The sequence below is a fragment of the Rhipicephalus microplus genome, chromosome X (assembly GCF_043290135.1).
Source record: "Rhipicephalus microplus isolate Deutch F79 chromosome X, USDA_Rmic, whole genome shotgun sequence".
NCBI classification, from domain to species: domain Eukaryota; kingdom Metazoa; phylum Arthropoda; class Arachnida; order Ixodida; family Ixodidae; genus Rhipicephalus; species Rhipicephalus microplus.
The window spans coordinates 165,177,519-165,203,729 of NC_134710.1; the positions used below are offsets into that span (position 1 = coordinate 165,177,519).

The window sequence follows — 26,211 nt, forward strand, 5'->3', positions numbered from 1 at the left end:
TTTTGGGACGTTAAACCTCACATATCAATCAAGCAGTTTCGTACCAGCATAGAAATGAAGAAATGAGTACGATTATTGTGGCATGGCATATCGATACTAGTAGTAGCGCATGCGTCCATTCACTTGCCTAAAGATGAAATCAAATGCCTTAACAGTTATCATTCACGTAGACCCCCACGCATGCCAGATTGATAAGCATGTGCATATAAGTTGTCGTGCCTTCGTTTTTTTTTTCTTTGTGCGCATCTTCAGTTGCTAGTACGTATAGCCGTTTGTGGTGTCCTGACTTACTTCTTGTGTTGGCACGCCCTGTCTTGTTATAAAAAATACTCAAATTAAGCGCGTTTTTTTTTTCATATTTTGGCTACCGAAAGTGGACTCTCGCGTTACAATCGGTTAAATACATTTACAACACGGAAGGAAGATATAGCTAGCAAACACCTAGTCTAAATAGCAGTCAAAGCCTATCAGACCGACTGGGCGGCTGTTGAAGACCATTCTCTTCACAATGGGCCTGCCTAGCATAGAGTATTGACCCGTAGGTAACAGGATCCAATCCCGGCGGCGGCGGCTGCATTTTCGATGGAGGCGAAAATGCTGTAGGCCCGTGTGCTCACATTCGGGTGCACGTTAAAAAACCCCAGGTGGTCGAAATTTCTGGAGCCCTCCACTGCGGAGATGATTGGAGATGATTGTGAGTGGCCTTAGTCCTGCAGTGGACAAAAATGATGATGATGATCACAATATAGCTTTTGTGGCTTTTCAAGCTTTTGCGCCCACTAATGAAAATGGTGCCTCAACCATCATGGCTATGAGAGCACCACATGTTCTCGAAACATAGATGCTAGAGCCCAATACTCTATTCCATGTCCACAGGGCACTGACCACAGATACACCACATTCAGAAGTGTTATTCTTTTATCATAACATAGCTACAGTTGTTCCTAACTTCTCAGCTAGAAGAGGCGCGGTTAGGTGCTGCAGGTGCTGAGTCTTTGGGGGCAGCTGCAACATTGTCACTTGTGATCTTGCTTTCAACATGTTCATCTTCAGCGCTCACATCTTCAAAGTGCACATTGTCTTCACTGGGTTCCTCATCAGCTTCAGACTCAGTCTTTGGAAGGCCTGTATAATTCTGCAAAAAAAAAACAAAAGAGAAGTTGTGTTTGTGCAGACAAAGCAACTCACTGACTATCTTTTTCTATTACAGTCCCAGTGTGAGAGAATGTATTCCATGCTAGCAGAACTAGACTTCCAGCTTCCAGTGACGACGTGCATGGTTATTTGCATTCAAATCTACGACCCTGCATTGAAAAATGAATTCATAAACCTTTTACTACTTGCAAAATAAGTTTGTTTCATGACAATGTCTTAAATCTTTGAGGGTCAAATACGTACACAGTCCTTTTTTATGAAAGGAAACACACGAGCTCATGACCCGCGCTCTGCTGCCGCTGCCTACACCACCATCTACCTACAGCTAAAGTAAGTGCGTTCACTTTCGACGCCTTCGGCCTGTTGCAAGACCACAGCACCAGCGTAACCTACAATCATTTGTCTGATGGCCCCATGATTTGTTCTTTTGTTTGTTAACAGATGACACCAAGAGTGGATGCGCTTTCTTTAGCTGTTAGTAAATAGTACTGCGGGCAGCCATCACATCCGTTGCAGAGCTCAGGCTATGCCCTCACGTGTTCCCTTTCATAAAAAAGCACACTGTACATGTATGTCATCTGCTTACAGCGTCAAACTGTTCTAAGAGGCACATGTATGTCACTGCCTGTATTTTTTAAAATGCACTCCTTTTTCTTTTGCTTGGCATGTGCTGCCAAACTGCATGATTGCGTGGAATTTCTTAATTGCAACAATGTCCCTCCCCACTTCCCCCCCCCCTTTTTTCAATGCTTTACTACAGAGGTGCACTGGCTAATTTTCGTTTCATTCTTTGACTGGTTCTCGCTTGTTGCGCCCGCAAAATTAATAGCTTTCCAGTTTAGAATCTTTAAAAAGATGACAGATTTCTTACTTCCTCATTTATCGCTCCCCAGTACGAGATGAGACCCGTTTTCACGCAGCCGCTCACTGACGCAAACGATGCGGCTGTGGTTGCATTTCCTATTTTGGGGACTCGCAAAAACCACTTCCGTCTTGTTGGCAATAAGACAAAAGATTATGATAGGCTTCGGCCTTGTTTTTAATTTCTGGACGTGCTCATAATTACAGTTTTTTTAGTGTGTTCAAATGCGCAGTTTGCTTTCGCTATGGAAGTGGCGTGCCTGTTTCTTTGCCACAACGAGTCTAGCGGCGATTCCGACAAATCGCTGCTTGACGACCGTATCAGTATCAGACTCAGTAAATTTAAGCCTTTTATGCGGGAGTTACATGAGTTAAGACTCAGATGTAGATGAGTGAGCGACATCTCAAACGCGTGAGCGGCACGATGATACTGACTGGATAAGTGACTTTTCTTCCCCGTGTTTTATTTAACGTTACTTTGTGCATTTACTTTTGTACGTCTGTGAACTATGCACATGTATTTCAATGACTAATTTTTTATCAGTTGTGCAGCTGTTTCTTTAGAGCTTATCTTTTTGTTAATGAATAAACCATGTGTATGTAACAACACAAATTATTTTTTGGCCACTTTACGGTCACCATACAAATTTTAGACAATTTTTTTTAAAGAAATTTTTACAAAAAATTTATTTTAGCAATCAAAAGAAAATAATCATTTTTGGAACACATACCGTAAAAAAAGGAATCGACCCTCAGAGGATTATGGAAAATGGCAGCAGATCCATTTTCTTGAGAGTCAGTTTAAAGCAAGTACAGGAGCTAGCTTTACTTTTAGAGCTTCTTTTGTTACTTGCTAGTTTTAAAATATTAATATCAGCCAAAAGTTTTGATGGAGGGTCTCTTGCTTTATATGTGACAAAAATGAAGCATACAGGTTTTCTTTACACCGGTTTTGCATCACAATAGACACGCGCTGCTACTACAGCACTTCCAAGCACTTTTTGATTTATACACTGCTTCGTTAGTTCCTTGCATAGTGCTTCATGCTATTTAATGGATGCTGAACGAAACACACCATGACCTGTCCATCCTAACACACTAAGCCCTGGAGAATGCAGTGATGAACAAATGCAGCCATCTGTCAATCAAGGAACCTTTGGAAGCGCTAGAGTAGCGATGTGCGAGTGAACATTTATTTCATATTTGGCGTGTGTCACGTGCTTGTATCTTCTCACAAAAAACAACCAGAAAGATTTCAGCACACATTAAATGCTTGATTATGGAGTTATTTGGTACTTTACTCATTTTACTCATTAAATATTTTACTCATTAAAAACAAAAATCTTGCTAATTAATGTTAATGAATTAGCTAAGCCATAAAAGAATGCAGGTTGTATGTACACAGAACTACCTTAAAGGGACACTAAAGGCAACTATTAAGTCGACGTTGATTGTTGAAACAGAGGTCCAGAAACATTGTAGTGTTACGTTTGTGCCAAAAAGGGCTTATTTTGAAATAAATTCATGTTTTCGTAGCCCGAATCTGATTAGCATTCTTAAATTTACCCACCTCAAGAAGCAGACCGACTCGCGTCACTATTGCCGTGCACGTTTCCCGCCTTTACCGCGGTGTCGCCGACACTAGTAGAGAGAACGAAAACAGTGGGAGCCAGAACAGCAACAAAGGTGATTGATCAATTCCCTGCCATTGGCTCTGAGATGGCAGACGGGTTTGGGTTCAACTGCGCCCCGCTATATGGCACAACCTGTGCAATTCAAACACGCGAAAATTGAATTTTTGAACCACTCGCGCCACTCCCCATAGCGATGTCCGGATTTGTTTTTCCAAGAATCAAACAGAAACGAACAAGCAGCATTTTATTGCCTCTCTTGATGCACAGGAGGTTCTTTATTTCGTGCAGCTTAGGCTTGTGCGAATAGTGAATTCAAAGTTCGAAGCGAATAGCTATTTTGGTTGAATAGTTTCGAATAGTATATATGACATATGTAAAAAAAATAGGCATATTTATCATGACCAACCAACCTGCACAATATTAAAATTTTTAAGAACTGAAATAGGGCCGATATGCAAATGCCATGTCTTTTTCGTTTTTTTTTTTACATTCAAAAAAACTCGAAACAACTTTGAGTAGTAAAAGGATATAATTTTCAGCAGGATGCTAGTCACAACCCTTAAAATACGTATCATTTAAAAATTTGCTATACCTACAGCATATAAGCCATCATAACAACCTTTTAAGCTTAATAAAATGAATTGATATGAGGGTAATATTTTCATTTAGAGGGGCTGTGCGACACCTTTTATGTAGCCATGAAATGGATTCACTAAAGAAGTTCATTGTCTCATGAATTCATCGCCGCAAAAATTTTTAGAGTTCGTCCAGCACGCATGGAGTTGCAAAGATTTGTCGGATGCTGCAAGTGCATTCTCTCTTCTTGTCCCGACAAAAGCACTGGAATCTAAGCAGGGAGGGATGGCACGGGGTAAGAAAATATGTCACGCATGCTTTCCGAGCTTGTGGAATAATTTGCCGAGAGAAGAGAGCAATTTTTAGCTGATTTTGATCATTTATTGTGAATTCCAGGCTGCGGGCTACACTATAATATTTGGCTTGCATATCCTCAGTATCCTCGACTACCGATCGGCAGCGTTTTCTCACAATGCTCAAAAAGTGTTACATGGCCCCTTTAATTTCGAAGGGGAGCTTCGCGGCAGAGCGGATTTCTCCTGCATAGGTGCTTTCATGGTTCAGCACTTATTCACTGCAGTAAAACCATGCAGTAAAACCACCTTTACAGGCGGTACATTTGGATTATTATGCATTTATTCGTTCCTTGTGAATACTTCGAAATTTTCAATAATTTAAATTCGAAACGAATTCCAATACCCTACTATTCGTTTGAATACTCGAAGCATTCGAATATTTGCACAAGTCTAGTGCAGCTAGATAGATTACTAGTGATTAATTGTAGGCAGTTCATCTGACGTCATCAGTATCAATTTGAGAGCGTCCTACTGCGGTGCATGTGTTCTTGTGCATTTACCTTAATTTCTCAGTAAGTAGGCACTGCTGTTCATAATATTGTAGTTTTAGATGTTGTCCTGCATTGAGCCTTCACTCTGACGCAAATTGTTATTTTACTTTTGTGCCCCTTTAAATACAAACCTTCTTGGAGCACTTAATTTTTGTGTTTTTTATTAAATCTTGGAACAAGTCAGCTGGGACACCGAGTAGATATATATATGCGTGTGGGGGGGGGGGGGAGGCGAGGGAGTACATGCAAATCTCGCTTTTTCAGTTCAATGTAAACTTAAATGGGAGCAAAAATTGAGTAGTAGTAGGGTGCAAATTATATGCAGCAAAAACAGGAAGCTTTAAAATTGGCCATATTTAGCCTGTCTAAGACACTTCTAAAAATGATGATGATTGGGGCGCAAATGATAGTATGGGCAGTTAACCTTGAGGCGTGGCTTCGCAGCAGTGTGAAGTTCCCCTGGAAAGCAAGATTTGCAGCGTAGAAGCCTTATGCTGACCACCTTTCTGGGCCCAGTACATGTGGCAGAAGTCTGTTCCAAATAGTACTTTGAAATTTTTCATTCACATCGAAGCATTTTCAACTGCTGTAATACGCTGAAGAATATTCAGACAGGCCTGTTCAAAAATCACGTTCTAAAAGCTGACTGGACAAAAATGTATTAAAGGGGCCCTACAACACTTTTTTGAGTAACCATACAATTAATTCACTGGAAAAGCGTATTGCCTCAGAAATTCAATGCCGCATAAATTTTAAAAATTCATCCAGTACGAGCGGAATCACAATGATTTGTCACACGCTGCAATCCCATTCTCTCTTTTCTCGTCTCAACGAAAGCACTGGAAGCTAAGCAGGCAGAGATGGGAGGAACAAACAAAAATGTCACGCGCGCCTTGTGACCTTGAGCATTTTTTTCTTTTTTTTTTTTCCTTCTAATATGTGGCTTTTTCAGTGTGATCGCACGCACGCGCGTGTACAAGTGACGGCCTTCCGCGGTGATCTCTGTAACGACCGAGTGCGCCATGTTCAAATCAGCTAATGGCTGATAGATGGGCTTACTACGAGTGATTTTTAAGCTTATTGCGTGATTTGTCGAGAGAAGAGAATGCAATTTTTAGCTGACTTGGATAATTTCTTGTGAAATCCAGGCCGCCTGCTACGCTATAATATTTGGCTTGCGTGTAGTCGGGAGCCTCTATTACCGATCAGCAGCATTTTCTGACCATGCTCAAAAAGTGTTGCACGGCCCCTTTAACGAAATTTGAGGACATTCAAGAACCTCCAGAAATGCAGCAACTCCATTTTCAACGGAAGCGAAAATGCTGTAGGCCCGTGTGCTCAGATTCGGGCGCATGTGAAAAAACCTGAGGTGGTCAAAATTTTCGGAGCCCTCCACTACGGCGTCTCTCATAATCATACGTTGGTTTTGGTATGTTAAACCCCACATATCTATCAGTATCAACAACCTCCTGAAAATTGAATGGTTTTCAAGGCCTTGAAAATGCTATATTAGAATTTCAGGGTTTGCAAGGGCTTTAAAGACTGATTTAGACTGAAAATAGACTTCTCAGCTTAGTACAAAAGCGCTCAGGCTCAGATTACTATTCTTGTACAAAAATACTGCATATGCCACACTTAGAATTGTTTAACAGAAATCTGCATGGTCTAAAGAAAATCGCTACTTACATATTTGTTGTTACTCACATAAGACTTACCATTCTTTGTGCACGTTCACAGCAGACATTATATGCAAATTCACTGATCTGTAATCAAGCAAAGGTACAAATACACTGATTGTAAAAAAATGAGTACCAACAAATAAATGAGGGTTCTATAATAACATTTGCAAAAAACAACAAAGGGATCTTACAGAAAATGAGCTCGGTATGGCCAAGCCCTGAAATCGATAAAGGAGCCCTATAGAAGTGTCCATGGGATAAACCTAAAAAAGGGGAAAAAATTCACTCATTGGTTTGCAATTTTTTTCAGCATTGTAGTACGGTACTTTTTCAGCAATGCAGTTTCAAGCAAATTTCAAGTGAATGCCTATAAGTTCACTAGCAGTAGATTTTTGCTGTGTGAAACATTTGCAGAGAGGATTCAATAATATAAAGCAAAACTGCTAACATTACATTGATATCTTTTTATAAATTTAAACAGATGTCATCAGCATACCAGCCAACCAAGAGATTTCTGAAATCAGGAGACCACAGAGGCGGGGGGGGGGGGGGGGGGGGGGGCAGAAAAATTGCTTCGAGCGATGCCTGTGATATTGCCTGATATTGCCTGTAGACAACACAAATGTCCTGCATACAATCCCTCCGATCTTGTACATTAGAAGCAGGCCAGCGGCCTGATTAAAAACTGTTACTATAAAAGCATTTCAGCTTCTCAACTGTTACCATGCCCATGACAAACTGGGCATAATCACCGGATCTTGCTTTACAGCAGCTCGTTTTTTTTTTTTTTTTTTTTGCTTGTTTCCCCCCCTCCCCCAATACTGGGTTGAATCAGTTTATGCAGAGATATATAGCCGTGAACATACAAACAGGAAGACTGGTCAGAAATCAGGAGTCTCTGGTAAATCCGAAGAGTTGGAGAGTTGGCAGGTATGCACTAGTAATATTAGGAACTTGCTACACCAGATGCAAAACTGAAAAGCCTCTCTACCATCACTTACCGCAACAATTTTGAAACGGCTCATGTGATCAAGAGACCCAATCATGGGTCCGGAACTGATGTCCACATGGTCCAGCAAACGGTACAATGTGACTGTGTTACCGGTTGGTGATGCTGCTGCGATTCTAGGAATTTGCTCAGCCTTATACCTGTTACATAAAAAAAGGGCGTTTCACTTCTATTTGGCAGTGCCAGCAGGCTGTTAAGAAATCTTAACACATGCTGCCCTTACGTGAAAGACATATTCTCTCAGTAAAGGCTTCTTCAGAGACAAGTGGACACAAATACAGAGTACTTTAGATAATTTATTCCCAGGTGAAGTCTTACCTAATCATCTCACAGATGCCTGAGCAAAATGGTGGCAGTAGTAATGGTGCAAAATGAACTAGTATTTGTCTCTGCTTAGGGTAAAGCGAATGCATATAGCCAGTGATCTCCTGTCAATTTTTAACTAGCATCTGTCTCTGCTTAGAGTGAAGTAAATGCATCTAGCCAGTCATTTCCTGTCAATGTCGATAATTTTCTACCAGCCCCAGGAATATTTTATCATGACAGCAGTAGTTCATAATACATTATTACAGCAGTTATTCAACTCTAAAGCATGCCTCATTAATTTTTTATTATATTAGAAAATTCATCAGGCAGTGTAATTCGAAGTGACACCAAAGCTGTATTCTCAATAACCTAATCGTCCCCACTGCCACGATAAGATGGTGACCAAACATGGTGGCGATTCTTAACAGCGTAACAACAATATGCCACAATCAGTCTGATTATGAATGCCCACATTCAAACTATAAGCTACTTTACTTTTTCGATATATGATAACAAGTCGCATCACACGTTCTAGCCATTCCACAGCCCAATAACACGTGGGACCGGACAGACTAGCAATGTGGTTTTTGAAGTGTGGGCCACAACAGACTAGACATGATTAAGGAGCTGTTTGATAAAAAAAAAAATAGGACATCAAATGTGTTACTGACCATAACACAAACAATGTATTTCGTTCTCCATAGTGGGCTTGTGTGCATAGTGAATTTTAGGTTCAAATCAAATTTGAAGCAAACAGTGATTTGATTAGAATAATTTTGAATCCAATATATGTCACATTTCATAAAGAAAAATGAGCTTACTTGTGATCACCCAACTAACCTGCAAATATATGTTAAATATTGAAATAAGGCCTGGGCAAATGCCATTCTTTTTGGCTTAAAGAAAGTGGAAACAACCTTGAATAGTAGCAAGATTGAACTTTCAGTAGAATGCAAGTGATAACCAGCAAAATATGTTACGTAGTAAAATTTAAGATACTCAGTGTATATAAGCTGGTATAACAAGATTTAAAACTGATGAAATGGGCATGGTGAATCAATGTGAAAATAATATGTTCATTTAACCTTAAAGTAGGGCTTCACAGCATTGCAGATTTCCCCTAGATTAATGTTTTCATAGCTTAGCACCCCCTCACAGCAGTGGAACCATTTTTACAGCAAATTACATGTGACTTAATAGCCGAATAGGTGCTTTTACCACTTAGCACACCTCCACTGCAACGAAACAACCTTTACAAAGTTCATATGCAGATTAATTTACATCTATCCCTTCGTTTTCAAATTTTTCAATTCGAAGTGAATTCGAATACTGTACTATGTATTCGAATATTCAAAGCGTTTGAATATTCGCACAAGCCTACTTGATGCCCGAGAGTGATGACAAAAATTATATAAAATTTCATTCCATAAAGATAAGGTATACTGGTTTAGTCATTTTCTCACTGTCTCAATCAAACTACTTGTCACTATTTCCTTCTTAAGAAACGATGCATATACTATTTCTACATAGCTAAAGCACTCTAGTGTAATTCCTATGTTGATTTTCTACTTTGATCCTATAGAACGCGGGCACATGTTCATGTGGGGGAAGTATAACAATGGGGCAAATACTACAACCAAATTAATCAGAAGAGTGTTCTTCTAAGAGAACTTGTTGTTGGGCTAGTTGGTAGATCATTTCAAAAAGTTAATTAGAACGCGAGAACTTGACACGATCACTCACACACGCACACACCCATGCATCAAACACACAGCGCTGTGTGTTTGACGCATGGGTGTGTGCGTGTGTGAGTGATCGTGTCAAGTTTTCGCGCTCTAATTAACTTTTTGAAGTGTTCTTCTTGTTCTTGCTTAATTAGACCAATTTCGTTGGTCCCTTCGGGTTGTAATTAGTAGATGTGCAACTGTATATGCAGCACAAAAAAATCAGCTTAACCTTTACTAAAATCTGTGCACCATATGTCTCCCAGCACATTTTTCTTTTCTCCACTTGACACTAGTTACTTATTTTTTATTTATAAGTATCTAACAAAGTCCTCGTGGTCCGCTGTGCAAGAGGGGCAGTACAGTAAGTGCATACACAAAGATACAGAAATGAAGACACATTAACCTTTTGCAGTCCAAAACTTTTACCAACATTTCAGCAAAAAAAAAAAAATCTCCAGTTCTGATCAGTACGAAAGAAAAAAGCATTGGATGTTTATTCATGCAGTTCATATTGTGCTCAGGCCTTTTAGCTATATTTTCGCAGCATATGGTGCCCAACAATGGACCACTTCAGCCATGTTGCTGCATTGTTAGAAGGTGCCGGACAACAAATCACAGAGGGGTTAACAAAAGTAATAGCATCTTCAGGAACTGTGCCCCGGAGCAGTCGCAGAGCAGTCTAGAATTTCCTCAAAACAAAAAAGGGGCAGAACGCCCCGGTTCTGTGGAGGGGCAAATGGAATACCAGCCGTTGCGCGTCGTCTGCTGATCGTCTACTACGCGCGCGGCACGCAACGAATGCTAAAACTGCACAGCGTCGCTCCGCTGATTTTTTCGGAGCACCTCAGAGCAAAAAAAAAAAAAAAAAAGTGCCCCAACAGGATGCGCCCTGGTTACCGAAGACGGTTGGTGTGCACCGGTGCGCTTTCCCGAAGATACCCTGTCGTGATCCCACCGCTGATCACCAGTTGTTGTGATCCCGGGGTGCTGTTGGTAGCGTGGTGTAGCTTCGGGTTGAGGAAACGACCGCTTACAAGATGGGGATACGAAAAAACAAACAAGGTTTATGGCACTATTTACAAATATTTACAGCATGAGGTTAAGAGTTCACAAACCACGAGCGTGGTGGTTAAACCGTTACACAGTTCAGAGCAACGCCCCGCACTCGGCGGCGTCCTTATAAGCCCTCTCGGGCTCCTCCTTCTTGCGGGGAACACCAATCACACACACACAACAGGTGAAAGGTACGAGCAGGCACGGCGCACGTGAACATCCAATTTCGAGTCAAGATCACTGCACTTAAAGGTGGCGCCAGAGAGGCTCTTGCTCGTCGTGTATGTCGCTGGTCGAGGGGTCCCAAGCTTCGGACAGCAGACATCAAACGGTCCGCCAATCTGTCCGCTCAATTAGCAGGTCACTTTGAGGCGGCGGTCGCCGTTTCTTCAAAGGAATACGCTGTCTTTGTTGTCCCCTCTGGAACGGCTTACAGCTTCGTGGCGACCTGACGTCTCATCCGCCGGCTAGCCGCGACAATACCTGGCGGGCATAGGCATTCGGCGAGTCGGCGACTTGTTTGAGGATTAAAAGAGCGCCGCTCCCCCGTCCGCTCTCGACGCTGTTTCCAAGAAAACTGCGGTTCCAGGTGTGGGAACGCTGCCCGACTACGCTTCTCAGCGACAGCATGGCGCCTATCGATGGCGGTCATAACAGCTTCCCCCTCGCCAGATGAGTCACGGAGGGCAGCGGTCAACACTGCTGCTCGCAGGGACGACGAAAGGGTCCGTAGTCGAATCCCAAGAACTGGCCTTCGCTTGTGGCATGGTCTGAGTAAATGTCGAATCTTCGACACCGTTTCTGAAACTGGACCACATGCACAAGCAAGCACTCGGCCCCCTTCGAACAAACCAAGCCAAAAGAGGGATGACAAACCAATTTTTCATTGCTAGCTTTAATAAAAAGCTCACACTCAAAACTCTCAGGACTCACTTGCGCTGAGAAACCAAACGTGCTACCTTACAAATTTACATAATAAGGTGCACGACAAAAAAAAACTAAAATATCAATTTTGATACATAAAGAGCATCCCAGAATGGTTTAGAAAGAGCGGCTGAGCGCGTCAGCGTTACCATTCAATTTGCCCTTTTTTTTTTACTTAATGTCAAAATGATATTTTTGAAGAATCAAGCTCCGCCTCGCAAGGCGACTGTTCCTTGATGTCACGGTTTGCAGCCAAGTAAGGAGACACTGGTCTGTATCTACTTTAAATTTAGCACCTCCGAGATAACGCTGCAACTTAGAAATGGCCTACACAAGGTAAGCGCACTCCTTTCCTGAAGCGCAGTACGTTATCGCACGAGAGCCCAATTTCTAGCTCAAGTAAAGCACAGCTTTGCTTGTTACCACTGTCGTCCTGACATAGAACGGCACCTAGGCCTCGATCTCTCGCATAACACCGAACCTTTAATTCTCGGTAGTCAACAGAAGCTTTCAAAACCGGATGACGATCGGTATTGCCTCTTCACTTAAGAAGGCTGCCTCCTCCTTTTAATCGCCGACTACTTTCATCGGTTCTGTCCCGCTGAGAGCATCAGTCAGGAACTCGGATTCAGTGAGCGCTACTTTTGTCCGAACGTCCGTCTTTGTTTACGGCCGCCCATAATTGTCTACCACTGAGACATGAAGCTCACCAGCCTCCCGAAAGCTTAACCGAAACTGTGACCTAACGGTCTACCTCAATGGTTCGGGAAAGCCCGATGATCTGTTCATGGTCACTCGATCAATCATTCATTAAAGAAAACACCAACAAAACTGAGGAGATTACACTGCTTTCTAGAAGGTTCATTTGGTCAAAGTTACTGCTTATGCGAACACTTCTGAGTAGTAAAAAAACCACTGGGCTCTCCTGAGCGTTTCAATTACTCTCATTTTTACAGCGTTGCAAATTACATGGTACTATTAACCAAACCATAATCCCTCACAGTTACGTTGTAACACTCTGTGTACAACACAAAAATAATCCTAGGTGCTATACTCCTAATAATGCACAGGTTTTATGCTAAAATCCGGCCCCAATGACCTTCAATTCGCAATGCGCGCAATGACAACTCCACTGTGTCACGCCAAATTTAATCATTTTACGAAATCACTTGGTCTATGTTAACATCTTCCTTCAAATGCTCGTTCACTCCAAATCCACTTGACAGTGAAGGCATACGATATAACATTAAACCTTAAAAAAAACTAGAAAATTGACACATTTTCTCTGTTTTTACCTTACGCAAATTTTCGCATTGGTGGTTAAACTAATTCGATGCTGACTTTCAGCCTTTGGCTCGGCGGTTTTCCTTCTGAAAGTTTTCCACCGCATCACGTAACTTACCAAATTTAAACTAGTTGAAATCTGCATCTCCAATGCAATACTGAGTAGTCATAATTATTCCACCTGTGCAAAAGTTACTCATATTGACCGCCCCCTTTTCTCATGGTTCTTTTAACCGTACACGATGGGGTCGCGGTCCCGGCGGTTTTCGAGCACGCCAGAGGCTACAAAATGCACAAACTCTAAGTAGTGCACTTCCGTCACACCTCATTTTACACTTCGGCTTATTCCCCGTAGGAATTTGAAAGTGACGCCAGTAGCTCGGAGGGAGCCTGTGCCATTTTCTCTTTGTATTCAACCCTGCGCGGTATTTAGCCTCTCTGCCCTTTCGACTTTGACCCTTCGGGCAAGGCCGCTTTTCCGAAGTCGTTGAGCTGAACCGCGCGCTTCGTTGGGGTGACGCACCTCCCTTTCTCCCTCCACACCTGACTCGCCGCTTGTGCCTCCATGAACAGCCCCATTGACGTTTCCCTAAACGGATTAGTGGCCTACCCTTTCGTCTTTCTTGCGACTGAGTGGGGCCCGACCTAGGCCTGCGCAGTGACGAACGCCTCCGCTTCTTCCTTTTTCTGCGATGTTTGCAAACCAGCTCGGTATTATCGCTGCACTGCTGAAGCGTGGCGCTCTTGCTCTCATCAGCCACTGCGCTAACCATGCCTAAATTTGCCAATGTCGAAAGGTCCCCCTGAGGCACGAAGAAGGTTTCCAGCCTCTTACTGGGCCCATTAGGGCTGCTGGCACCCTCTTCATCCACGCAAGGAGCGTCTTTCGACATCGTCCCCACCTCCAGACCGGCCACGGCCTCGTTCTCTACATCATTTACATGAATGCATTCGAGAATATGCGGGCCCTTCTCTGGCGCGATCTGTTCCTGTCGCGCTTTATGAGGCGCCTCAACTTCTGGCGCTTTGCGACGCGCCTCGCTTTCAGACTCCGCTGCGAGTCTTTCTTTCTTTTTGCTAACAGAGTTTACAAATCTCCTGATTAGCTCTGCTTTAATAACATCATAGTTGTTCGCGTGCTGCTCACTGAGTCGCGCAACAACATCCGCTGCCTCGCAGGGCAGAACCGTGCGTAGCTTCTGAGACCAGGTGTCTCGCTCACACTTAAGTTGACTACACTTTCGTTCAAAGAGTCTGAGATACAGGCCCATATCCCATGATACCTCATATGGCTGCATGTACCTAGACATCTCGAACTCTGCCTCCTTTTCGAGAAGTACTCCTCGCTGGGGTCCCATTCTCATACGCAACTCATAGTCTTGTTCGAAAAACTTTCTCTTGAGGCCTTCTCTTTCGTGTTCACTCTTTCCTTCCATCTGAGCTGCTCTTAGTTTCCTTTCGATGATGAGGTCCCATTCTTCACTTAGTTCCTCATCATCAGCCCCCAACTCATTAATCGCTTGAATGATTATGGGTTTTCGTGCCAAACCCTTTGTATCGATCCCCAATTCCTCACACAACAGCAACAAGTCTGACTTCTGCAGCTCCCGTAAGTCCATGATCGTACTGAGTGCTCGCTACTTCCAAAAATAACTTCCCGAAACGGCGAAACTGAGTCTTTCGGTAAAGTTAACTACCAGTTCTAAAATTTAACCCTCTTTTAGAACCTGGTTCACTCAAAGGAAAAGCCAAGCACTCACCCATACGTGATCCATGTCTCGAGCCAGCTGCTTCTCCTGGGCCGACTGTTGTTGTCACTTGTAGCTTCGAATCCCTCCGCTGCCAACCAGTTGTGCGATCCCACCGTTGATCACCAGTTGTGGTAACTCGGGGTGCTGCGTCGTATCCCACCGCTGCCAACCAGTTGTCGTGATCCCACCGCTGATCACCAGTTGTTGTGATCCCGGGGTGCTGTTGGTAGCGTGGTGTAGCTTCGGGTTGAGGAAACGACCGCTTACAAGATGGGGATACGAAAAAACAAACAAGGTTTATGGCACTATTTACAAATATTTACAGCATGAGGTTAAGAGTTCACAAACCACGAGCGTGGTGGTTAAACCGTTACACAGTTCAGAGCAACGCCCCGCACTCGGCGGCGTCCTTATAAGCCCTCTCGGGCTCCTCCTTCTTGCGGGGAACACCAATCACACACACACAACAGGTGAAAGGTACGAGCAGGCACGGCGCACGTGAACATCCAATTTCGAGTCAAGATCACTGCACTTAAAGGTGGCGCCAGAGAGGCTCTTGCTCATCGTGTATGTCGCTGGTCGAGGGGTCCCAAGCTTCGGACAGCAGACATCAAACGGTCCGCCAATCTGTCCGCTCAATTAGCAGGTCACTTTGAGGCGGCGGTCGCCGTTTCTTCAAAGGAATACGCTGTCTTTGTTGTCCCCTCTGGAACGGCTTACAGCTTCGTGGCGACCTGACGTCTCATCCGCCGGCTAGCCGGGACAATACCTGGCGGGCATAGGCATTCGGCGAGTCGGCGACTTGTTTGAGGATTAAAAGAGCGCCGCTCCCCCGTCCGCTCTCGACGCTGTTTCCAAGAAAACTGCGGTTCCAGGTGTGGGAACGCTGCCCGGCTACGCTTCTCAGCGACAGCATGGCGCCTATCGATGGCGGTCATAACAACCCTAAGATATTCATTAGCGCAGAAGATGCAAATTAAATCACAAGCATAAGATAAAGTAGAAGCTCGTTAATTCAAACTCTGTCAATTTGACTTTAGCCACAGTTGCCACTCTTTAGTTGCCATTTTATTGTACTTATCAACATGCATATTTCTTACAGGAAGTCCCCTTTCAGCTTTACACTCTGGGACCTTCTCCTGTATATACTAACCCCAATGCATTTATATATTTTGCAATAAATAAACATTTTTGATTGATTGATTGGTTTAACTTACAGTTCATTCGAACTGACACCCGGGTACCGGCGTACCCCTGTATATTCCTCACGGTCAATTCAAACTTAGAGTCCCTAGTTTTCATCACTCCTTACACATGTCCGCCCTCAGTGATCACAAAGTGTTGCGATAACAAGCCAAAGTAAATCTAATAGAGATGAAAAACAATAAAAGAGTAGCGCATTTCTCAGAATATGACTATTCAGAGGCTGCCCTGGAGCTCTTGGGCAAGCTGCAAACGATGCTCGTGGAGTCGTGTCAGAAGAAACGCACGCAAATGGAAATTACTGATTACCTTCAAATTTGACTACATTAACTGAGCCATTTAATAAAAGTGATAATATTGATATGTTGGGTATAGCGTCCCAAAGCCACCATATGATTATGAGAGACGCCGTAATAGAGGGCTCCAGAAATTTGGACCACCTGGGGTTTTTTAACGTGCACCCAAATCTGAGCACACGGGCTTACAGCATTTTCACCTCCATCTAAAATGCAGCCACTCAAGCCGGGATTCGTTCCCACAACCTGCGGGTCAGCAGCCGAGTACCTTACCCACTAGACCACCGCGGTGGGGCAGTAAATAAACGTGTTTTGAAGCATAAATAGTTTCATATATTTCAACTTAATGCTTACTGCTCACATGAACGCATTTTAGTGCTTGTTTTTGACGTGTTGACAGATCAACTAATTCTGCTCGCTGTTATAACTCCTTGAACTTAATTTACAAAATAACCTACCACAAAGGTGTGGCAGCACCTAGTTCATGATAATGAGTCCAGGAATTCCTATTTTGAGTTTTGCCCGCGCAGTGGGGTGTGACGTCCATTCATTCTAGTGCGTGCCTGATGATTACAACTCTGCTTAATTCGAACAACCTTGCAGTTCCCTTCGAGCTCGAAATTAACGAGCTTTTACTGTACGCTATAAAAGCAAGGCAAAGCATGCAAAGATGTACGAAGTCTGTTAGAAAAGTATCCGACCTTATTTTTTTTTTGCAAGCACTTGATGGATTTGAAACAGGCGCGCTTGCATCAGCCGACCTTGAACATTCGTGCACATGCGTGAATTTTTTCTCATCTGACAATAGCATCCGTCGCTGTGAGGATGCTATTGAATCCGTCGCTGCATCTGTCGCTGTGAGGATGAAATGACGGAGCGACTGGAGCAGCGCTACTGCATCAAATGTTGCCAGAAACTGAACGACAGCCAAGTGAAAACCATTGGGAAGCTCAAGACAGCTTTCGATGACGACACTATGAGCAGCACACAGATTAAGGAGTGGTACAATCGGTTTAAAGACGGCCGCATATCGGTGGAGAGCAAGTCATGCTCCGGTCAGCCATCAACATACTGAAATGACCAGGTCATTGCCGAAGTGAACACTGTTGATGCAGGACCATCGTGTGACTATCCCGAAAATTGCGAAAAGGGTAGGCATCAACACCTTCTCTGCACATTCCATTATGACTGAAGATCTGGCCATGAAAAAAGTTGCAGCAAAATTCGTGCCAGAACTGCTCACAGTAGAGCAAGAACAACTTCGTGTTGAAGACTCACAAGACATGCTGGACTTCACAAGCAGTGACCCTAACTTCACGAATACTATTATCACTGGTGACAAGTGTTGGGTGCACAGGTATTGCCCGGAAACCAAACCCCAGTCATCACAGTGGAAGCATTCCACATCACCAAGACCAAAGAAGGCCTGCAACGTGCGCTTCAACATCAAAGTGATGTCGAGTGCTTTCTCTCACTCCTGCGGTGTGGTACACCCTGAGTACACACCACAGGATCAAACAATCATCAAAGAGTACTACAAAGATGTCCTTTGTCGGCTACATGATGCTGTGCAGTGCAAGAGACCTGAGTTGTGATCAACAGGAAACTGGCGCATCCATCTAAACAATGCTCCTGCAGATTCCTCACACTTGGTTCAGACTTTTTTGACGAAACATCAGACTCCTGTAGTTTAACAGGTTCCTTATTCTCCTGATTGGCCCCCTGCGACTTCTGGCTGTTTCCCAAACTGCAGAGGACATTGAAAGGTGAGGAATTTCAGACAAGAGAAGGCATTATGGCTAAAACAACAGCTGAGCTAAACTCCATTCTGGAAGAGGCCTTCTCAGATGCTTTGAACAATGGCAGCACTGCTGAGAGAAGTATGTGGAGTCCCAAGGGTTTCAACGCTCCAATTATGCCAGTTTTTTTTTTTTCTTCCAACCAAAGGTCGGACACTTTTCTAACAGACCTCATAGAAGCAGTACACGAAATTCCCTGGTCAGGTGCGCAAGCAATCGAGCTCTTTCAGATATGTTCAGCTTGGCATTAACATTGAATAACTTGTAGAGGCTAACCCCCGATGCAGAGATGTTACTCGGCTTGCGCCTTCGACTTGACTTCAGTAAGCCGACGTAAAGCAAGCAGCAGACTTCAAAACGCCGTCAGCCTTCGCATTTCATAGATGCTCAGGCTATCTTGCTTGGTCAAGTCAAGAACGAGCTTCAAAGCAGAAACACGCTGCTCGCCTGCTAACGAAGTTAATAATGAAGTTGTTCGCGTAAGGCACGTGTTACAGCAAAAAAAGACCGTACATTTTAAAATAACTATAAAAACGAAGTTCCACAAGCATATTTTTGCCATTTTACGGCTAATAAGCGCCACGTGGTGCCTGCCGCCGCAGCGATGCGCAGTGTTGCTTCTGTAAAGCATCCATTGCTTGGTGGTTTTAGTGGCCACCCAAATGCGGCACATTTCTCCACGCTTGCTTCTTTGGAGGCGAAACAAGCATTGCGTTGGGTTCTTTCGTAGTCTTTTTTTTTTTTTCAATCAAACGCCACGGCCTGTATTTGTGCTGACCTAGCTCATGAAGTAACACGATCGCCTTTCTGTTCGCTTGTGGACATGCTTGTAGCGGGCTAGGTCGCAGTTATATATAAAAAATAAAAAAACAAGTTCTGGGTACAAAAGTGATTCGTATCCTTTTATTGAGTTTGGTAAACAAGAAAAAAAAGCGGGGTCAGGACATTTCCCTCAGCAGAATTTTGTCTCTCAGGGTGCAGCAATGTCTCGGTGCATGATAGTGAAGGGGGCGGTACATGATCAGGAAACCCGTGATAGGGGCACCTCTTTTTTTGTGTGTGGAATTTTTCGTAGCGTTGTGCTGCAAGCCATGCATTTCTGAGCGAGAAACAGCACCCTAGATGGGACGAAAGGAAGAGACATGGCACACAGACACAGCGCCGAGGCAATTTTGTTCCGAAAGAGACGGAAAATGTTGCCATGTTTTATAGAAACAGAAATAGCCTTTGCGGTAACGAAACACTTCGGCGTCGTCACCACTGGGGCTGTTGATACGCACGAGTGTGCAGTTGACTTATCCTGTAACGCCAGGGAACTGAGCCACTTCATAAAAGTCGCGCATAACTATAGGAAGTGCCGCCGGCTGTGCTAAGTGCACTAGCATTGTGTACAGGTGCTTTGCAATGAGTAGCATAACGTTTCCGAATGCACGGCACACTGTCGACTACGGAATGCCGACGAGATTCCCGGTGACTGTTTGGAACGTGCCAGCGCCGTAAAACCTGAGCGCCATCAATAGCTGTAACACTGGAGGCACAGGCTATCTTCGGTTGTTCCCACTTTCATGGAGCGGCAACATAGCCAACAGTTGCCGGACGGCGTTCTTCGTGAATCTGTACCGAGCGTAGAATTGTTGCTCGTCGTACAACTCCATCGGATTTTCTCGGTCACATAAAGCGGGTCGAGGAATCTTCAGCAGGCAGTGCGTCTCAGAATATGCCACGCCTATGGTGAGGCAAGCAAACTCAAAAGCAGCCACCCTTCGCGCGACATCCATTCAAGAGGTGGCCATGTTGGAATAACGCATGAAATCGCTTTCAAGCTAGCCCCGCAGCTGACTTGAAACTTGTCCCGACTTCGACCGAGCCAAGTCACCTTCAAGTCGTACGCAAGTTCGAGAATGATTCATGACAAGCGACAAGACTGTCTTGAGTCAAGAACGAGTCAAGTACGAGTCAAGTAACATCTCTGCATTTGGGGATTAAACTTTGGTCGAAGACGGCAGCTACATTCCATGCAGCCCACGAGTCCACACAAGTAATTTCAAAATGGCAGTCGCCAACAGTGGGTGGAGTTTATTTCTGGGCCTTTTGTTGTACTGATATATTTTTGTGCAGTACATTTTACGTGTGTGTGTACACACATGTACGCACACACACATATATACATGCACATTTTTTATACCTATTTTTTTCGTTGAATACCACAAATAGTGGAGTGACCGTGTCATGGCCATTCTAACACTATTGCATTAAAAGAAATTGCCCCAGAAATAATGAAAAAAAATCACCCACTGCTCCGCTGCGCAAGACCCAAGTTGGCAAATGTGAAGTGCAATGGCACTCACTTGTTGTCTTCAAACATTCGGAGTGCCACTGAAGCATCCACGTCAAGTCGTTCAAAATGGTGGGGCTTTGTTGCAAGTCTTCTGCCCATCCCTGATAGAACGTCCATCTCATCCTGGAAAGCAATGGGTGTTTGCTGTCAAAAGCAACTCCAAAAGATATCTGCACTTCAAACCAGTTTTGGAATCGACATGTTTTAATGTCAAAACAGTGCACTGGCAACAACTGTAAATGCTTGAAACACCCGAGCTTTGTACAGGATGTAGCAGTAGTTGGCAAGATCCGATGCAATGACCATAGAGTGGTAAGAGCTCGAACTCACCCAGACCTAAAAAAGTAAAAGCATAAACTCATACACAAGAAGCCAATTAATGAGCTAGCATTGAGAAGGAAATTATAGAAATTTAGAGTTTCACTTCAGAATAGATTCGCAGCTCTGAACGAGGTAACTGACGTTAGCATTGACACAATGAATGATAACCTGACTAGGATCATCAAAGAGTGTGCAAGAGAAGTCGGAGGTACAGTCACTAGACAGGACACTGGCAAACTATCCCAGGAGACGAAAAATATTATTAAGAGACAACAAACCATAAAAGGCCTGAAATGCAACAGACAAAATAGAGCTAATGGAGCTTTCAATATTAAGAGGCGCAAGGTAGCCGAAATAAGAAGCTATCACATGGAGAGGATGGAGCATGTTATAAAAAGCAGAAGAAGCTTTAAAGATGAAAAGGCATACTTGTGCATAGGCAAAACTCGGATGTATGCATTGAGGAACAAGGAAGGCAATGTCATAACCAATCTGGATAGGATAGTTGAGGTGGCGGAGGAGTTCTACAAAGAGCTGTACAGAATCCAAAACAATCAGGATGATATCGTAAGAAGCAATAATAGCCAAGGGGAATTCGACATCCTACCAGTAATGAAGGGGAAGGAAGGAATGCAAAGAGGCAAAGCTGCTGGTGAGGATAACGTAACAGCGGACCTGATGAAGGACGGCGTAGAAATTGTATATAATATAAAAACTGGCCACCTTATATACGAACTGTCTTTTGACGGGAAGGGTAACAGAATCTTGGAAGAACGACAACATCATCTAAATCCATAAGAAAGGAGACATCAAAGACTTGAAAAATTACAGGCTGATCAGCTTACTGTTTGTTCTCTACAAACTACAAAAATAATAGCTGATAGAATTAAGGGGACATTAGAGTTCAATCAACCAAAGGACCAAGCAATAGACCATATTCATTATATCAATCAGGTAATAGAGAAATTCGCGAAATACAACCAACCCCTATACATAGCCTTCATAGATTACAAGAAGGCGTTTGACTCAGTGAAGACATGAGAAGTGCTGCAGGCACTACAGAATCAGCGCATCTATGAACCCTACATAAACATGCTGGAATAAATCTACAGCAGATCCACAGTCACCATAGCTCTCCATAAAGAAAGTGGCAGAATCCCAATAAAGAAGGCTGTAAGGCACGGAGACATGATCTCTCCTATGCTATTCACTTCAGCTTTACAGGTTTTCAGGGCCCTAGATTGGGAAGGGTTAGGGATATGAGTTAATGAACAGTACCTTAGCAACCTGACATTGCTTTGATGAGCAACGCAGGCGATGAATTACAGCTCATGATTACAGAACTGGACACAGAAAGCAGAAGAGTAGACCTGAAAATTTTTATGCATAAAGCTAAAGTAATGTGCAACAGTCTTGTCAGAAAACAGCGCTTAGTAATAAGTGGAGAGTCGTTGGAAGTAGTAAAAGAATATGTCTACATAAGGGCAGGTAGTAGCCACTGAGCCGAACTATGAGAGTGAAATAACTAGAAGAATAAGAATGGGATGGATCACATTCGGCAAGCATTCTCAAATGATGAATGATAATCCACCACTAGCCCTCAAGAGGAAGGTATACTACAGCTGCATCTTCCTGGTACCTACCTACGGAGCAGAAACCTGTAGGCTTACAATGAGAGTTCAGCTTAAATTAAGGACGACACTGCGACTGATGGAAAGGAAAACGATAAGAGTAACCATAAGAGACGAAAAGAGAGCAGAGTGGATCAGAGAACAAACCGGGGTTAAGGATATTGTTACGAGGTGAGGACAAAAAATTCATGTATTTAAAATATTTACATGAACAGAGGAGGCATTGTGTCCATAGACAATGTTGGATTTCGGCCGAATAAGAGAAAGAAAGGCGAATAACCAGCCGTCTTGTGCTGGGGCGCATTATACAGAAATGAGACAAAAGGCAATCCAGAATCCCAATCTTAGTGGTCGGCTGACACGTACATTGCCAGCATGTTGATAATCGTTCAGTTCATCCACTCGGTCAAGCCATTCATGCGTGGATGGTAGCCCATTAGCTTATGCTCGGTCGAGAAAGACGTCAGGATGTCATTAATGACCATGGAAAGAAACTGTCTGCTATGGTTAGTTAAGAGCTGGCAAGGTTTCGCCGTGCTGAAGTATGACGTTTTCTGCTATGTAGGTTGGGCAACTGGTTGGAAGTGTGGGAGTAATTGCCAATCGCGTGGCATAGTGGGTGGCAACAGCGATCCAACAATTTCTCGGGCCAGACATAGGGAACGGACGAAGCTAGTCCAGGCCAACACGATGAAATGGCTCATAGGGGACATTGAGTGATTGAAGACGGCCAGCAGGTGGGTGTGTTGACTTCTTCAGTGCTGACAAAGGTCGCACGAGGTCACATAATGGCAGATTGACTTATACCTTCCTGGTCAGTAGAACCGACGGTGTGCATGATCATAGGCGCGGGAAACACCGAGGTGCCCCGCTGTTGGCACATCGTGAAGCTGGGCCAGGATATTCGAACGAAGGTGCGCTGTAATGGCAAGCAATAGGTCAGGACCGTCAGGTAGCAAACTGCGGTGAAGCAAGGTGCCATTGCGTACCATGAAGAGAGGAAAGGATGAATTAAGAGCTGTTGAGTTGAGGTGGTCGTTGATCTTGCGGACAGCTGGGTCACGGCGTTGCTCAGCGAAAATGAACAGGTCAGTTATTGCGAGCACCGAAAGAATGGTAACCATCGCCAAAGGTTCTGGTGGGTCTACAAGATAACGGGATAGGTCTGTCGGCGTCCTGGTGCAAGCGGCCAGATTTGTAGACCACAGTGAATGTTTATAAAGCCGTAATGCCCAACGGATAAGGCGACCAGTAAGATCCTTAAAAGAAGACAGCCAGCAGAGGGCGTGGGGAGCACTGACAACAGTGAAAAATCTGCCGTAGATATGGGCGAAATTTCACGATGGTTTTAACTAGAGCTAGGAACTCTCTCTATGTAATCGAATAATCTCGTTCAGTGGTGGAAAGAAGGCAGCTAGCGTATGAAATAACACAATCCTGATCACGTTGGTATTGGCTGAGAACAGCACTGATGCCATGACCACTGGCATCGGTTCGTACTTCGGTGGGTGCCGAGTTGTCGAAATGGGCAGACACAGGGGGCGATGTCAGTAAGTCGACGAGGTGAAAAAAGGCCGATGCTTGGTCAGGAGCAGGGCACATTTTTTTGAAGAAGGCATGTGAGGGGCTGTGCAACGACTGCAAAATCTTTTACAAAGTGGAGAAAATGAGCATAAACAAAAAAAAAAGAGCGAACGTCCTTAGAAGATCGTGGAGTGGGGATGTTTGTAATGGCACATATTTTTTCTGGGTCCGGTCATACACCCGCAGCGTCAACAAGATGGCCAAGGACGGTTATCTCTCAGAGGCCAAAGTGGCATTTTGAAGAGTTGAGCTGAAGACCTGCGTTGCAAAACACCTACATTATAGTCGACAAGTGTTGCAGGTGACTTGTGAACATAGGTGAAAAGACGACGATATCGTCGAGGTAGCAGAGGCATGTGGACCACTTAAAAACCCGTAGTAAAGAGTCTGTTACATGCTTAAATGTTGCTGACACGTTGCACAGGCCAGAGGGCATGACCTGATAGAACTGGTAGAGCCCAACGGGTGTGATAAAGGCGGTCTTCTCCCAATCGTTTTCAACGATTTGCCAATAGCCTGTGCGAAGGTCTATAGATGAAAAGTACTGCGTGCTATGAAGAGAATCAAAAGCATCGTCTATTCACGGCAAAGGGTAGATGCTTTTCTTGGTGACCTTGTTGAGGTGCGGATAGTCAACACAGAACTACCAGGTGTTGTCTTTATTTTCTTTACAACAACGAGAAGTGACGCCCAAAGACTCAAAGATGGTTTTGATGATGTCTTTAGCAAGCATCTTGTTGACTTCCATTTGTATGATTTAGCGCTCAATAGTAGAGACATGGTAACGACATCAATGAATGGGTCATGAGTCCCCGGTATGAATACAATGTGTTACCAGAGATGTTTGGCCAAGTTGGGATGAGGCGAAATCAAAAACATCGTGGTATGATGCCAACAAAAGGCATAGGTCTTGGCTTGGGGAAGGTGAAAGGTCTAGGGCAATCATATCAACAAAGTGGCCATCAGGTGTTGCACTACCAGCAGGGCGGCCTGATGACGGCTCCGATGCATCGATGGTTAGATCAACACGGTCGTGTGCATCTAGAGGTGATTTAATGCCCAGGGTCATACCTTCGGGAAGCAATTCTTCACAACGTCCTAAGTTCAGAACAGGGAGGCATGCGTGGTTTGTAGAAACAGTCACCAGTGAGTGATGTAGAGCTACACGGTGCATCAGAAGAATGTCCAATGAAGCGGTAAGCAGGTAGGCGCCATCACATACTGGAGGTTCCGGGGTAAACGAAATGTATGTTGCCATGCCTGGGCGCAAGCGAACGAACTGCACCACGCATAAACATGGTGGCGACGTGACAGTGAGGTCAGGCGTATCAGGAAGCTCTAAATTTAAGACCAAAAAAAAAAAACAGTCAATTAGTGCAGAATGCGTGCTCAGAAAGTGATGGCAGTGGATGAGGTCATGAGGGCAGTCGTCCAGAACGGCAAAGAGAACTAAGATCTTGAGGTCAGCGAAGCTCACATGCGCAGTGTACATTCCAAGAATGCAAGTAGTAGTGCCATCGGCAACACGAACAGGTGATGAAGCGAGCGTAAGGACCTTGTGGAGGTGACGACAAAGGTAGGCACTCATGACGAATAATTGGGCTCTAGTGTCGATTAACATGCATGGCATCTACTTCCACAACCAAAATTTTTTGTCAAGTAGCCAGTATCAACAGAGGATTTTCGGGTTGGCAGGCCAATGAAGCATCACCTCCGAGAGCTGCACTGTCAGTTTCCCGAGGAGGGATGACGAGGGTACAACGAAGGTGAGTAACGGGGCAGAGGAGACCAAGAACATTGCTGATTTTGTGGGGACGGCGAGCAGTTGTAATGTGGGCCTGAGGTTCAAGCATTAGGGTTCGCCAAATCCCGGCGGGCGTGATAAGGTGAAGACAGAGTAATCTCGGCAAGGTACGGGGGTTGCTCGCTGGCGCGATACGGTGAAGATTGAGTGTCCTCGGCATGGTACGGTGCACAAGGAGACGATGGCCTATGGTAGCGACAATGGCGCGAACTGTGGCCTACTACATTAATCCTGAAGCATATCGACCCGACATCCTGCGTACGCCACTAGTTTGAATCACGGTATCGAGGAGAGGCCGGTGGTGGGCAGTAAGATGGAACAAGGCTAACCACGGGACGACTTGAGCACATAAGGGCTGAATACTTGCGTTCGCCATTTCCTCGCGCACGACAGCCTGAATCAATGACACCGTTGAGCGGCCTCCCCGTA

General features: G+C 44.3%; 1 protein-coding gene and 1 pseudogene across 1 annotated transcript in view; one reads left to right on the forward strand and one right to left on the reverse strand.

Annotated features, from left to right (window-relative positions):
• Nucleotides 1-900: 900 nt before the first annotated feature.
• The window catches only part of mRpL39 (mitochondrial ribosomal protein L39), a 36,945-nt gene continuing 11,634 nt past the window's right edge, over nucleotides 901-26,211 (reverse strand). The window contains exons 6-10 of the mRNA XM_075878140.1: nucleotides 20,453-20,565; nucleotides 7,754-7,901; nucleotides 6,944-7,015; nucleotides 6,789-6,836; nucleotides 901-1,135 (exon numbers count right to left, since the gene is read on the reverse strand). Of these exons, the coding sequence (XP_075734255.1) occupies nucleotides 953-1,135; nucleotides 6,789-6,836; nucleotides 6,944-7,015; nucleotides 7,754-7,901; nucleotides 20,453-20,565 (564 nt within the window). The 3' untranslated portion in view covers nucleotides 901-952. The remainder of the gene's footprint in view (nucleotides 1,136-6,788; nucleotides 6,837-6,943; nucleotides 7,016-7,753; nucleotides 7,902-20,452; nucleotides 20,566-26,211) is intronic.
• Nucleotides 17,174-17,900, forward strand: LOC142776910 (protein GVQW3-like; annotated as a pseudogene).